Genomic DNA, 14,335 nt, shown 5'->3' with positions numbered 1-14,335 from the left:
CAATAGATTTTGTTTCACTTTGCTAATTACAAAAATATAATTTAAATGTCATCACACCTAATTGGGTCTTAAGTATGTATATAATTTAGTTGCATACATTTCTTTCCAAAATGAACTTCAGACTGTAGTTAATTGGGTATTTTGGTGTAAGAGTGAGTGTATTAGTGAAATTGTTACAATGTGATTAATTTAGATCAAACCTAATAATCCTAGTAATCATTGTGTCTTAAGATTAAAGAGCCTGATGTCATTTCAATTTTACTTTTACATATAACTTTGTCTGAAAATAGTGATCCTGTTAGAATCTGACTAGCTTAGAGATGGTTTTGTTTATGAGCTGTAGATCTTTATGTCTAAAATATTGAAACTCAAGGGAAAATATTATCAATTCTCCTGTACCAAAATGTTGTACTTGAAGGACGTAAGACAGACAAAGATATTTCCTATCATGCAATTTATCTATTCTCAAGGGCCATGTGCTAATACTTCTAGCTCTGACCCTCTTAAATGTGTGACTCGATATAGTATCGGCAAGGGACACATTTTTAAAAAGGAAATGTACAGAAAATCAGGAGTATAGTCATTCACAGATGACTCCATGCACAAAAGAGGGAAAATACATTGTAGTACAGTTACTTTTAATGCTGTGATAAAAATACTATATATTACAAATGTATTTTTGACATCTCCCCCCCATCCTCAGTTACCATAAATTTATTGGTAAAAGTTCTTTTCCAGGATGAAATAATGAATATAATTTTAATGTGTAACCTGCAGAAATCAAATCTCATTCTATACTTAGATATTGCTGTGACATGTCAGAAACTAAATGAGGCACATCTATATCCCCCACGTCTCCTCCATTCCTTGAGGAATTCGGTGTCTCTTCGCCTTACTATTTAGGATACAAACTAAGCAAAATGTGCTACACTTCGCTTGACATTGAAAATCACATTCAGCTATCTATGTTGTTTGAAAAGGACCTAGATGGCATCTCCTAGCTCTGTACCTGTTTTCCAGTACATGTATTTCCAAATGGCACACGTCATATCCTAAACCCTGATCAGAGGCTGGCAGCCTTACTGACTAATTCCGTGTTATTGACTATTGTAGTATTCTTACCTGTGCTCCATTCTATTTTATACTAAAGTTTACATACAGATTTTTCGGAATGATCTTAAGTAAATTAGGTTATTGGAAATTTTTTGCTAAGTAGATTTGCACCTCAAAATTCGTTGGGGTTTGTGTTTCCCCGGGCTATAGCTTGCGGAAGCAGCCTCTCGAACATCCCAGGCGGCTGAAAATATGCTAAGCATGTTCTGGATGGATAGACAAATCACTTTAGAAACAAATTCTTCTTTACTGCATATATTCAGGTTTTAAAAGTCATGGCAAAAATAAGAGTTCTTATTAGAAATTTGTTTCATTGGAAACATATCAGAAACACATTTAGTCTGTAAACACAGTCTGTTGAGTACTTCAGCTGCATCGCCCTAAAGGGAGAGTTGTTCCACTTAATCTGCCCTAGTTATGCTTCTGTTAGTAATCTGAGAGGAAATGGGAATCATGCATCATCCATGTGCTTCCCTCAAAATCGCCAAGCCGGAAAGAAGTGAAAAATGTGTTTCCTAGACATTGATACAAGAAAATATTAAGAAGTAGAAGAAACAAAATGAAGTCAAAGGGATAAACATCAGAAGCCTGCTTAAACAGCCCTGGCCCCATATAATTGCTTTTCTGTCAGCAAGATTATTAACAATTTTAGACATCTGAAAATTAAATTAACAGCCTGAAAATATTTTACAGAATGAGATAGAGCATGATACATGAAACATAATGACCCCACTGAAATTCAGCCAAGCCAGTGCAGCTACTCATTTAGACAGAGGAGACAACTAGTTAATCATCACCGAGCAAATTAGACAGAGCAAATTAGTTTGCTACATTCCACAGTGTTAGCTACCAAAAAGAGTATATGCCACTAATTAGAATGAAAGGGCTCTAAGCATATTATTATCTATATAGAAAGAGAGAGCAAAACCATGGTTTGAATTACTTCTATCAAAGCTTGAAACCTAGGTTACGTACGTAGAAATTACATGTGCAAGCGTCTGCGTGTGTGTATGTTCACCCACGTATTGAAGTGGCGGCAGCTTTAGCGTTCTCCTGCATCTTGACCTAATGAAGTGTAAAAAATTTTTCCCAAGGTTAATTGGAATTCTTTGGGAATACACACACATACACACATGCACACACACACACACACACACACACACACAGTTAAAATATAAAAACATTTCTAAAAGCTGCTGTCCCTTTAATTGAACACTGAAGTAGCCATTTGTATTCCACAATATTAAAGTACTTTTTTCTTTTAAAAAGTGTATTGCCATTGCATGTGAAGTAAATATTTGGACTTAGTTTATCACTGGAGATTAATCTGAAATCATATTTTGTAGCCTTAATTAGCATTCATTTGCTTAATTGTCATTCTCAGCCCCATCATTTCCATTTTTCACTAACTTGAACAATGCTATCTTCTGCTGTTTGCACTTTAATTTAAATTTCTATTAAGGTTTATGAACAGTAATAAGGTCCTATTTGAATATTCATTAGCTTCTGAATTGTGAGCTATGAAAAGGTGCTTTCTTTTACCTTAATGAAACTGGCACAGCATGGGACTGATCGGTTGTGACATTTGATTTGAGGCATCCAGTGAATTTTCTCATTGTTTATTGACATGTCTTGTCCAAACAGCTCCCTCGCAAGTGAGCGGAGTGATGAAGGAAAGGGTGCTGCAGCGGAGTGTGGAACTTTCCTGGCAGGAGCCCGAGCATCCCAATGGAGTCATCACAGAATATGAAATCAAGTATTACGAGAAAGTAAGTGCTAAGAGCAGCTGAAATGTGCAGCCAATGTGTCTCATGTCGTCCTACTGCAGTGTAGACTAAACTTGGTCATTATGCCAACTGTTTGGAGCTATTTGGAAATGCGGAGTGAATTTTAGCCATTTTTAATGACCATCTTCCTGCATCTAGGGTTCATCATTATAATGACGATTTCTGTGTATTAAGTACCTGTGTTACACAAAGGAAAATATTCCACTGGCAGTATATTTGTTCAATTTTTGATACATAATTAGCTGCAGGATGTTTTAGTACCACAGAAACCACACAGCCCAATGCATTTTTTTTTTCAAAAAACAGTTCTTTTAGGATCTCTAGGCCCTTAATGATTTCTTATGTCTATGGATTTCTTAAGTACATGGTTTCAGTGATAATGATGGTGGCTTCAAGTAATTTAGTAATTTGAAAACATACGAATATTTTCTGTAATAAATAATGTAGTTTCTCTAAATTGCAGAAGCAAATGATGATATTCCACTCCCTTTAATTCCTCCTGGAATTTATTCCACATATGTTATACTAATCATATCAACCACTTCTTCGCACTCCCTTCTCCATGAAAAATAGGATGGCTGAAACCCAAGCACTGCCCTTTAATCTCTCCAAAATGGCTGAATTTTAGTAGAGATCTAACTGAGTGGTATGAGTGGATTTATTTCTGACCCATTCAAAGGGGGCTGGGCACCCTTTTCACAAATTATTACCTATGCTCCACCTCATAGAAAGACCTGGTTTAGGGGCGCCTGGGTGGCGCAGTCGGTTAAGCGTCCGACTTCAGCCAGATCACGATCTCGCGCTCCGTGAGTTCGAGCCCCGCATCAGGCTCTGGGCTGATGGCTCAGAGCCTGGAGCCTGTTTCCGATTCTGTGTCTCCCTCTCTCTCTGACCCTCCCCCGTTCATGCTCTGTCTCTCTCTGCCCCAAAAATAATAAACGTTAAAAAAAAAAAAATTTAATAAAAAAAAAAAAAGAAAGACCTGGTTCAAGGTTTGAAGCACAGAAACTATTATTATTACTAATATTACTATTAGTAATTAATAATTATTAATATTAGCAATTATTAGTAATATCAGTATATTATTAATACAGTGTTACTTATTGACTTAAATAAGTTAGCTAAAATGCCATAGTACGCATAACCTTTTTAACCATTTAGACAGAATTCCAAAATAGGATCCTAAAGGCTTTGGAAAAACTTGGGGGCTGAATTGACTTTATCGAATAATTTAAATGCATACAGTGCATTGGCAATAGATATTTTTTTCCCTTTGAAGAAAATATAGCTTAAGATTAGTTTCAATGTTCAGATTAAGTTTCCAGTATTTTTGCTTATTATTTTCATTATGCATTCATGACTTCCATGGCCAAACTGACATTTTAAATACCTTATTTTTGTACCAGGGAATACATTTTGTACCCCATCAAATGTGTTTCTGAGGGAATCATTGTTTTTAACGTTTGTTTTGTTATATCTGTTTTCCAGTAAACACTAACAGTTGTATTCTCTCCTGAAATTTCATCAGATTTCAAAAGCAGTAAAGTACATTTTAAAAATATGTTAGGTGGTAAATGAAAGTAAGGTTTCTCACAATGCGACAAAATATTTTGCAAATCCTTGCTTGGGGGCAAATTTGTTCAAATAGTTTCTCTTCTATTTTTCATGACAAAAACGGACTGTATCTACATTTGCTGAACTTACATATTAGGCAATTATTACAACAGAATAATAGTATTGCATTGTAACGTATGTAAGCATGGGATCTCTATATGTCATTATGTCATATAATATCAGTTATGCCTAGTTCTTCTATTTGAGATAAATATATATTTATAATACCAACAGTCATTTTTATAAATGATTATAATTAAGACAATCACAAATCGGCCTCACTGAATACAGTGCACATTTATTTATACTTTTGCAAATATCAGTGTAAAGGCAAATCAAACAACCAGACTGACATTTTCAGATTTCAATGAATAGTTTTATTGTAAACAACTATTTATTATAGAACAAATAAGAAACTGTCTAAAATTGTATATTTTGATGGCTAGTTTTTATAGCTTTTTAAATAAAAAGCCCATTAGAGTCATATCAATTAAGCTTTAATTTTTTTTAATTTCATGAAAGTTTTGATGGAGTTTTTTATATTCTTGAATTTTTATACTTATTTCATTCTTAACTTATCATATATAATATGTAAAGACATTTTTAAACTCTGCAAGCCTCAGTTTTCATATCTGGAAAATGAGGAACTTGAACTGAGAAATGTTTAAAATATTATCAAACCATAAATTTTATAATACTTTAACTTTTATACTGATAGTTTTAATTTAAAATATTCCATTAAGTACTATTTTGTAAAAGTTTATTCGGTGAGAAATGTAGTTTTTAATGAAAGCAATTGATATGTCAGTATGGTGGTGGTATGCATTAAATTTCTTGAGTTAATAGCTTTCTTCATTTTTCACACATGGCCTTTTGCTTGCTAAATAACATTCAGGAAAAATATTAAAAGAACTACATTATGAAGGGAAGACCTCTACTAACCCATAGATTTTATAAGTGTACCCAGGTTTTGGTCAATAGGACTTTTGATTATATTTATGGCTAAATAGTTCTTGCCACTGTGCCCTCTACCTACAAAGCAAAAGCTCAAAAACATATAAATGGTCTAACAAAATTATTTCTCTTTGAAACTTATAGAACAAAGGCATGTGTTCACATTTACATTTTATATTATCTCAGAAACAACTCAATGTTACAATATTCCACAGGGCACAATGTAGCCTTTATAAAAACAATGCAGTAAGTTGAAATAAATTGCAAGAATTGCCTGTCAAATTGCCTGGTTGCAATTACAATTAAATATTCCCTGAATATATTGTTTCTAGGATCAAAGGGAACGGACCTATTCGACAGTAAAAACCAAGTCCACTTCAGCTTCCATTAATAACCTGAAGCCAGGAACAGTGTATGTTTTCCAGATTCGGGCTTTTACTGCTGCTGGTTATGGAAATTACAGCCCCAGACTTGATGTTGCTACACTAGAGGAAGCTACAGGTAAAATGTTTGAAGGTAATTACCACCTTTGGTTTGGATTCTTACTCTCTATACCTCTGTCATATTTTTTTCCAATATTGAGGGTGATGATTTGGTTCAAGATTATTTTTATATTTAAAGGTGAATATATGTGCATAAATATGTCCTTTGTAAAGGTTAGACAGAATAACGATTGAAAATTCAATGTTTTGTTTCTCAGTGTTAGAATTTTTTAATTTATATTAGTCTCTTTAATACATACTGGGTTTATTTGGAAAAGATGACGTTAGAAATAGAAACAGCACTTGTTCAATTGGGTATTGACACAAGCTGTTTTTGTAGAATCCAAAGCAGTATTATTCTGGTTGTGTCAGTCAAAGGTGCTCCTTCACAGAAACCCCCAAATGAAGCCAGGATATACACAGGATGGGCCAGAGAAAGATGCATCTATAAAAATCCGTGTTAATTTAAGCTCCTTGCCTGTTAGCAATGATTTCAAAAGTTGCAGTTGAGAAAGAAGATCTTAGAAACTGTATTTATTGTTATTTTTATCATCTCTTTTTATCTCTTATAAATGCTTCAAGCATACTAAAGAATATATTCAAAGTATATGTGAAATACTAATAATTGAAATGAATATCTCTGTATCAACCACTGATCTTAAAAACACAACATCACCAGTATCCTGAATTATCATTTTTTTGCTTTATAATTCAGCAGAAGATAACAAAAATGCATGTGTCTATGGTGTATCACAAATAGGCAGATGTCTGTTGGAATGCATGTCCAGAGTGCAAGTTCAGAACAGCTCGAGTACTGCTCTGGTTGTTTCTCACTTAGCTGAGATCTTGGGGTGTGTTTCTGTCTTTCGGAGTTCTTGATTTCTCCTGATGTTACTGTTCAGGCACAGGGTTCCCCCAACTGTTACCTTCTCATCTCCTTGCCGGTGTAGTGTTCCCACAAGGATCTCTCTCTCTCTATTTTTTAAATGTCTACTTATTTATTTTGAGAGAGAGACAGAGAGAATGCACGTGCACTTGTAGGAGGGCCAGAGAGAGAGGGAAAGAATTCCAAACAGGCTCCGCCGCACTGTCAGCACAAAGCCCAACACAGGGCACGAATCAACCGTGAGGTCATGACCTGAGCCAAAATCAAGAGTCAGATGCTTGACTGGATGAGCTGCCTAGGTGCCCCTCTCACAATATTCTAAACAACGATGAGCTAAAAAACATTATGTGGTTTTTCTCTCCTTAACTTCTAATAAAAAGGTTTTATTAATTAATTAAATCAGTACAATTTCGATCAATTATTTTGACTTCAGGAAAATATTTTTAAACAGCTTTTAAAAGGCAAATTGACAAATATTCTTTGATTAATGAATATTTGTTAGGTTTGCTAACGGTATTCTTTTTCCAAAATATTTTGTTATATTTTTAAATTAACCAGTAACTCTCAGAACCTCAAATAATGAACCATACATTATAATAAGTTTGAAATACAAATCATTTATATAGAATTATAGATACAAAAGTATCAGTTGGGAAAATGTCATATAATTTTGTGTGACAAGCTTAATGCCATTATTCTTTATTACCTTTTTAAAATGGAGTATCTAAGATTAAAAATGAGAATATCTAAATTCAATGGCCACAAAACCTCAAAGCATTTTAAGATTTCAACATTTAAACATATAAGTGGTCTTGTACTAAATGTTCTAGTAGTTTTCAACTTAGACTGATTTCATGATATTACTTTGTAATTTCTAATATAATAAAACACTATTTATGAATAGTTTAATCTTAAATTAGAAATATTAATTTGTTATCTCACATCCACCTAATCATTCTTTATCAGTTAAACCTCTCATTTTGAGAGCTCAAAATGAATACGTGCATTGTGCTGACTTCATAATAGGAAGATCTTGGGACAAACTCTTTTATATTGAGTGCTGAGATTCATAGATATTATTTTCATTATTTAAAAAATGAAGTAAATAAGATGAAGTAGTAGAACCTGAATGATCATATGAAATGAATGTTAAAACTGGATTTTTGTGTTTGAGAGAATTTGCAATTTTTATCATCAGAATATTTTCTCCCACTAGAATGTAAAGTTGATGAAAGAGTTATCCATATCTCTTTTCCTTACTATTGTCTTGCCAGTGTCTATCATTAATGCTTGACACATAGAAGGCACTCAGCAAATAAGCAAGGAATGAATACCTTGTGGTCATCAGCATAGAACAGATTATCACTATCTGTAAGTGCTCGTAGACACATGCCTGGTTTCTCATCTTAGTTCTTCCATGGCCAGTTGTGAGACTTTGCATGAGCACCTTCCCAGACCCTAATTCTGGGATAGTAGCTCCTAACTCATAGGGTTTTATGAATATTACCCAAGTTAATGTACACAGAGTACACACAGAAAGTCTCAAGTCCGTTTTTATTTATTTAGCACAGCCATTCTCCAGCTTTTGTTCTATTAAAAAATATATTGAAGGGTGCATGGATGGCTCAGATGGGTAAGCATCCAACTCGATCTTGGCTCAGGTCTTGATCTCAGGTTCGTGAGTTCAAGCCCTGCGTTGGGCTCCCTCCACTCTGGGCATGAAGCCTACTTAAAAAAAAAAAATACACACACACACACACACACACACACACACGCACACACACACACACACACACACACACACACAGATATATATTGAGGATCTCCAAAGACATTTTGATTATTTGGATTATATCTATCGATATTCACCATTAGAAATTAAACCAGAAATTTTTAATAAAACACACAAACACACATTTCATTAGCCATCAGAGTAATGTTTTTGTCACATGTCATGTAACTTCTGCAAAACTCAGCTGTGCACCTGTGAGCACATGAGAGTGAAAAAGGCAAATAACATCGTATCACATAAAATCGTTTTGACCCTGCAAATCAAACTCTTGAGGCACTCTTAGGTGTACAGACCATCCTTTGAGAACTGCTGATTTGGCACAAGGTGCTGAGGTATGAATTAGGGATGCACAGAGACATATGACACAGTAATGCTCTGTTTAAAGTTTAGTGAAAGACAGAAACTTATATGCAAATTCTGCCATACAGTTCAGCACTGGTGGAATGCATGGCCCAATCCTATCAGAGTGCTAGGAAACAGTGATTCACTATGCTTGGAAGGAGGGCAAAAGAGATGCTGTCAAAGAGGTCACTGGAGCAGTGTTTGAATACAGAAATTAAAGAGATTATTCTATTGCATATATATCCTAAAATCCTTGTCTACTCAGAGTCAATACTGATGTTTTTACAATTTTGAAACCATGGTGTGGTGATTGTGACACTTACAAATTACTTTAAAATTGTATTACCCATGAAATAGATGAAAATATTAACCATAAATGTTGACTGTGGAAAGATTAAAGTGTGACCCTGACTATCTAGAAAAACGGATAAATATTCACAAATTCTAATCATCATTCAGTTTTCTCATTGGAGTTTTCTTTCTGAAGCTAAGGCAGAGCTGAGCCTAAGACAAGCAAAGAATTAGACCCAGGGGCACATGAATTGGATGGAAACAATTTCTACACATAGGTGTATAATTTTTTCCTCCCTCATGAACAGAACTACTATACATATATATATATATATATATAGAGAGAGAGAGAGAGAGAGAGAGAGAGGAGAAAGATAAAATTGTTTTTTTTTAAAACCCAAATGAAAAAAAAATACTTCAAATCTTTTCTTTGTTGAATAATAATAGGCTGCAATTCAGAAATCAAAGTCTAAAAGTTGTTTTCTTTTTCTTCTTCCTCCCGCCCCCACTTTGTTTAATTCCCTCAGGGAGTAAATCAGCAGGTGCTGAGTTAGGAAGTCTGTATACACCTTTGTTCGGAAACCATTACACCAGAGCTACCTCGCTGTTTTTTCAATCTAAGATCTATGTATAGTTAGCATAGGTATACAAAATTAAGAAATGAGTTGTCAAAAGGAAAATATAGATAAAACAGAGAAAAGCCAATCAGAAAAAACTTGATGCAGCCTATTGTGGCAAAACCTACTCTGCCTATGTGTGATTTACCGCTCTGGAGACTCAGTCCCTTGCCACCACCAAGAAAGAGGAGTATTTTCCATTCTACCTCATATTAAAGATTGCAGCTGTTGACTGTTTCAGCAATAAGCAAACTATATTATCCTGACATTATATGTTAAATGGCATTTTGCAACTGGATCATTCATTGGAATATACATTTTGTTGTTTTTGTATTCCTTTGATTGTTTTATCAAGTCTGTAATAGTATTAGAAATATAATACTCTGGGGAAAATATGACAATTACGAATTCTCGTATAAGTAAAACTTTACTAATTTGGAAAAATGGAAGTGAGAAGGCCTTGTGACTTGAAGAATCGGAATCAGGCTGTTTTGAAGGACATGGAAACACACTGTTCCCAAAGAGACTCTCAGAAAGGTCCGGCTGGGCTTGCCTTAAGAGGCATACAAGAATCACAACATTGCACAGGAGGTTTTTGCAATTAGATAATACTAAACTGTTTTTTAAAGTACTCGTGCAATGTTTGCTCTTTCATAAATAGCCTACCTCCTCTGTAATCTTAAATTCTCAAATGTGTATATTGCATACTTTGTCAAATTAGAACAAATGATTCTGCTCATCTTTTTCCTAAATTATGATAGATTATAAATCCATGATGATTTACTATGATTCCATGATGATTTTTATTTTATATTGATGATATGAGAGATAAAGCACTTTTCTGCTTTGGAAAATGCAGAGTATATGTTTTGTTTCCTTTTTACATATCAGAAAAAGACACACAGAGATCAAATACTTTGCTGGGGAAAAAATGGAGATTTAATACAACTGTACATCAAAGATCTCTCTCTGTTGAGTTATAACTAAGTTTTCAACAACTAAGCAGGGGATAGCCATTCAATAAGGCATTTTGTGGGTGTCTTTTATAACTGAGGAATATAAAACAGATGAAAGTTTGTCCTTACCATGCCCTTAAAATGCAAAAAATAAACATTTATTGAAATCTATATCATTACAATGTAATGCATTTATTTAAGATTAGAGGTAAATTAAATAGCATAGATACCTCTTATTCATAAGATTTTGTTTACCCTCTCAAGTTCTTACATGGTATTGAGTGTTTCTGAGCCTCTTTTTCTCCGTTTACAGCAACAGCGGTCTCCAGTGAACAGAATCCCGTTATTATCATTGCTGTGGTTGCAGTGGCAGGGACCATCATTCTGGTGTTCATGGTCTTTGGCTTCATCATTGGGAGAAGGTAGAACACAGATTTGTTCTAATCTATAACACAGAATGTATTGATTTTTTAGAATTATGTCAGGCTATTACTTACTATTTAGTGTATTAGAATGTTAGATACTAAATGCAAACATTCTTTGGGATGAGATACTAAAGGTTAATAAATTTCCATTCTCCCAAGGTCAAATACAGTGTGAGCTTAATCATTCATTGCCTTTAGTTTAAGAGCAATGAGTACTGTAAGTGCTATTGGGTATATTTTTATTGGTTACATTCAGCTAGGTTTTCATTATAAATACAGTAGATACCTAGGAGAAATTCACTCTTTTAGTTAATGGTTTGTGGAAACCATTTAAAATCTGCTGTTGTCGTTGTTTTTCAGAAGAAAGTACAATTATTCACTCATTGATAAATCTAAATCTGTGAAGTATGTTCCTTCTACATTGTCTCACACCAAGACTTTATATTCTGTATGTTTTTTAATCATATTACTTACTATATTATTAATGAGTTCATAACTATGGGCAAGAAGTTTCTGCATGTTGTTTATTGCTCTAACTACCAAGTAGTTAAAGAATTAAGGTATACTGTACTGAATTTTAAATATATAAAGTAAGATCATTGTTTGAGATCATCACAAATTTGATTTTTTTTCCTAGGCACTGTGGTTATAGCAAAGCTGACCAAGAAGGGGATGAAGAACTTTACTTTCATTGTAAGTGTTTGGCTTTTTTTTTTTTTATTATTTGTACCCCAGTTAATACAGAGACCTGGTTGTTAGTATTGGCATGAATAAATTCCTAATGTATCATGCTTGAAAGTACCTAATGAACTCAAAATGTTGCTTTAAAGCATTTGAACGAGATATTTAGAATGAAAATCATATGATGTGAATTTTGAAAACAAAATATATTCAGAAATATAATCTCTCGTAAGAAATTTTAGTATAACTGCAGGATAATTAGCTGCTTTTATGTCACAGTTTTTCCTTTTGCAAACTTTGCCCAAGCGTTTCATACCATTCTAACAACAATCCATTAAATGCTGCATGGCCCATATTCTAGTGAAGGAATTCATTTAGAAGGATAGACCCTTTGTCCCACCCAATGAGTGATGCTACCATGACAGGCTAAGCTAAGGAGCCTTCTTCTCTTCAGCCACTATCTATACATTGTCTGATAGATGTTTCCCCAGATATAAATTGAATAATAGGATTGAATCCTCCAATTTTTTTCTGTGGATTTTGGTTCCCTGATTCTTAAACATTCATTTTGGAAATCATATTCAGAAGAGGCCTTGGGAAACCAAAGAAAATAGATGCCCATCTGCATTAATTCTATTCCTATTGCAATGTGGATGGCAAGTGAAAAAATGAGAGCTATGCAAATAAATGTTATTCCTTCCTGTAGCCAAAGAAAAAACCTCACAATCATATGGTTTTAGTTCTAATGATTAATGATGTTCATATCCAAGTGCATCATTTTTATTTTTAATCCTTGGAAAGATTAAAAAACAATTTCACTTATTATTTTTCTTGGTAGCATAATCTTTACTAAGATTGCTCTTGGAGAAAAAAATTTTCTAATTTTCCCATGAGTTACACCTATTATTATGTTATTTATCAAATTATTATGGTAGTATCTAAGAAGATATTGTCATGTACCCATCCTAACGTCACAAAAAATGTATAAACATCAATCAAGAAAATGCATGGTTTAAAGACACAAATTGGGAGCACTATTATTATCGTTACTGTGATTCTCAGTGATGAGAGTGCCACAGGCAGTTTATAGAGATACACAGAAAAAAACGGAGGGTACATTTTTTTCTCTTTTACAACAGGAGACAATATCTTTAACACTTCCCCAACAGAAAAGAGCGAGTTGAAACTTGAATGCTTAAACTTTTACAACTAGTTTTAAATGTATGTAGAAGAGTAACATATAGTTCCTAAAATCCCCTATTCTACCCATTTGTGAACAATTTGATGACAGAATCATTTAATTTTACCTTCAACAGTTTGTCACTTTTCTTTCCTTTACTGAATACGTCTGAGACATCCCCAAATTATCAAATACATTTTAGTTTCTTTGCCTTTAACTTTCAGGTTATGCAGAAGGTAAACTGAAATGTGACTTACCTGAAACATGTTGTATAGCCGTATGCTAAATTGTCATCACTCAGTTTTAATATTTTGATGCCATTTGCTTTTTTTACATTTGACATCGAGTTTGTAATTAGAAAAAATAGAGCTGCATGTTTACTTGCTGACATAGACAAGATAAGCCTGATATATATATATATATATATATATATATATATATATATAAACCGTTTTCACCTCTAGAGCAAAATATCAATGGTGGTTTTAAGTTATTTAACACTCATGAGAAATGTCAATGAAATGTTAACACCCAAAAAAGCTCATTCTCTTAAATTGAGGGAAACAAGAAACCAGAATATTCAGAAATATGTCAACGTTTTCCTTATTTTAAAACATCCGTTTTAGATGAATAATGAAAAATTAAAGTGCACTTAGCAATATCCTACCCTAGTAAATCCTTGATATTTTTGAATCACCTTCTTTACAAAGGTATCTTTTCTTGTCATCTGATGACCAGGCACTTGATTTGATTTTATAGCTGTATCTAAAATACGTAAAGTACGACTCTATGGTCATCAGCTGTTTACAAGTTGGTGTCCTTTTATTTCTTTAGTATACAGACAATTTTCTTAGGTGCTAAGACACCAGATTGAATTTTTACAGAAACATGAAAGCAACCATTTAACTAGCTTTTAGAGCACTGAATTTAATAGAATGTCCAGTCATTTGTATCAGGCGCCCTCGACTCTCCATGGCCCCGAGTGCTACATTTAAAGATATAAACACAATGGAGAAGTTTAGTGAAGCAATTCCAATTTACATTTTGTTTCCTCCTACCATTTCTTCTAACAATGTCTTTGAATCCAAGCTGGGCAGTATTTCATGTTTTTATGCCAAAATTGCTCTGGCCTGTCAAAATGTTTTATGACAGCTTGAATAAAGAACCATCAGAGACCCATTTGAGATGCAGAAGGTTACCTCCAATCTAGCTCCC

The 14,335-nt window shown here is 33.8% G+C and overlaps 1 protein-coding gene across 5 annotated transcripts in view; it reads left to right on the top strand.

The window, feature by feature from the left end:
- The window catches only part of EPHA7 (EPH receptor A7), a 171,420-nt gene that overhangs the window by 136,289 nt on the left and 20,796 nt on the right, over positions 1-14,335 (top strand). For 3 of the 5 annotated variants that reach the window (XM_040474184.1, XM_040474183.1, XM_040474188.1), the window contains exons 6-9: positions 2,758-2,882; positions 5,801-5,984; positions 11,148-11,256; positions 11,897-11,952. In XM_040474184.1, coding sequence (XP_040330118.1) covers positions 2,758-2,882; positions 5,801-5,984; positions 11,148-11,256; positions 11,897-11,952 — 474 coding nt within the window. The remainder of the gene's footprint in view (positions 1-2,757; positions 2,883-5,800; positions 5,985-11,147; positions 11,257-11,896; positions 11,953-14,335) is intronic. The other 2 variants (XM_040474186.1, XM_040474185.1) reach the window with 1 other exon arrangement.

Source organism: Herpailurus yagouaroundi, unplaced genomic scaffold (assembly GCF_014898765.1).
Source record: "Herpailurus yagouaroundi ecotype Mexico unplaced genomic scaffold, PumYag 139, whole genome shotgun sequence".
Classification (NCBI taxonomy): Eukaryota; Metazoa; Chordata; class Mammalia; order Carnivora; family Felidae; genus Herpailurus; species Herpailurus yagouaroundi.
Note: the sequence above shows the minus strand (reverse complement) of the source record. Positions and strands in the feature narration are given on the sequence as shown.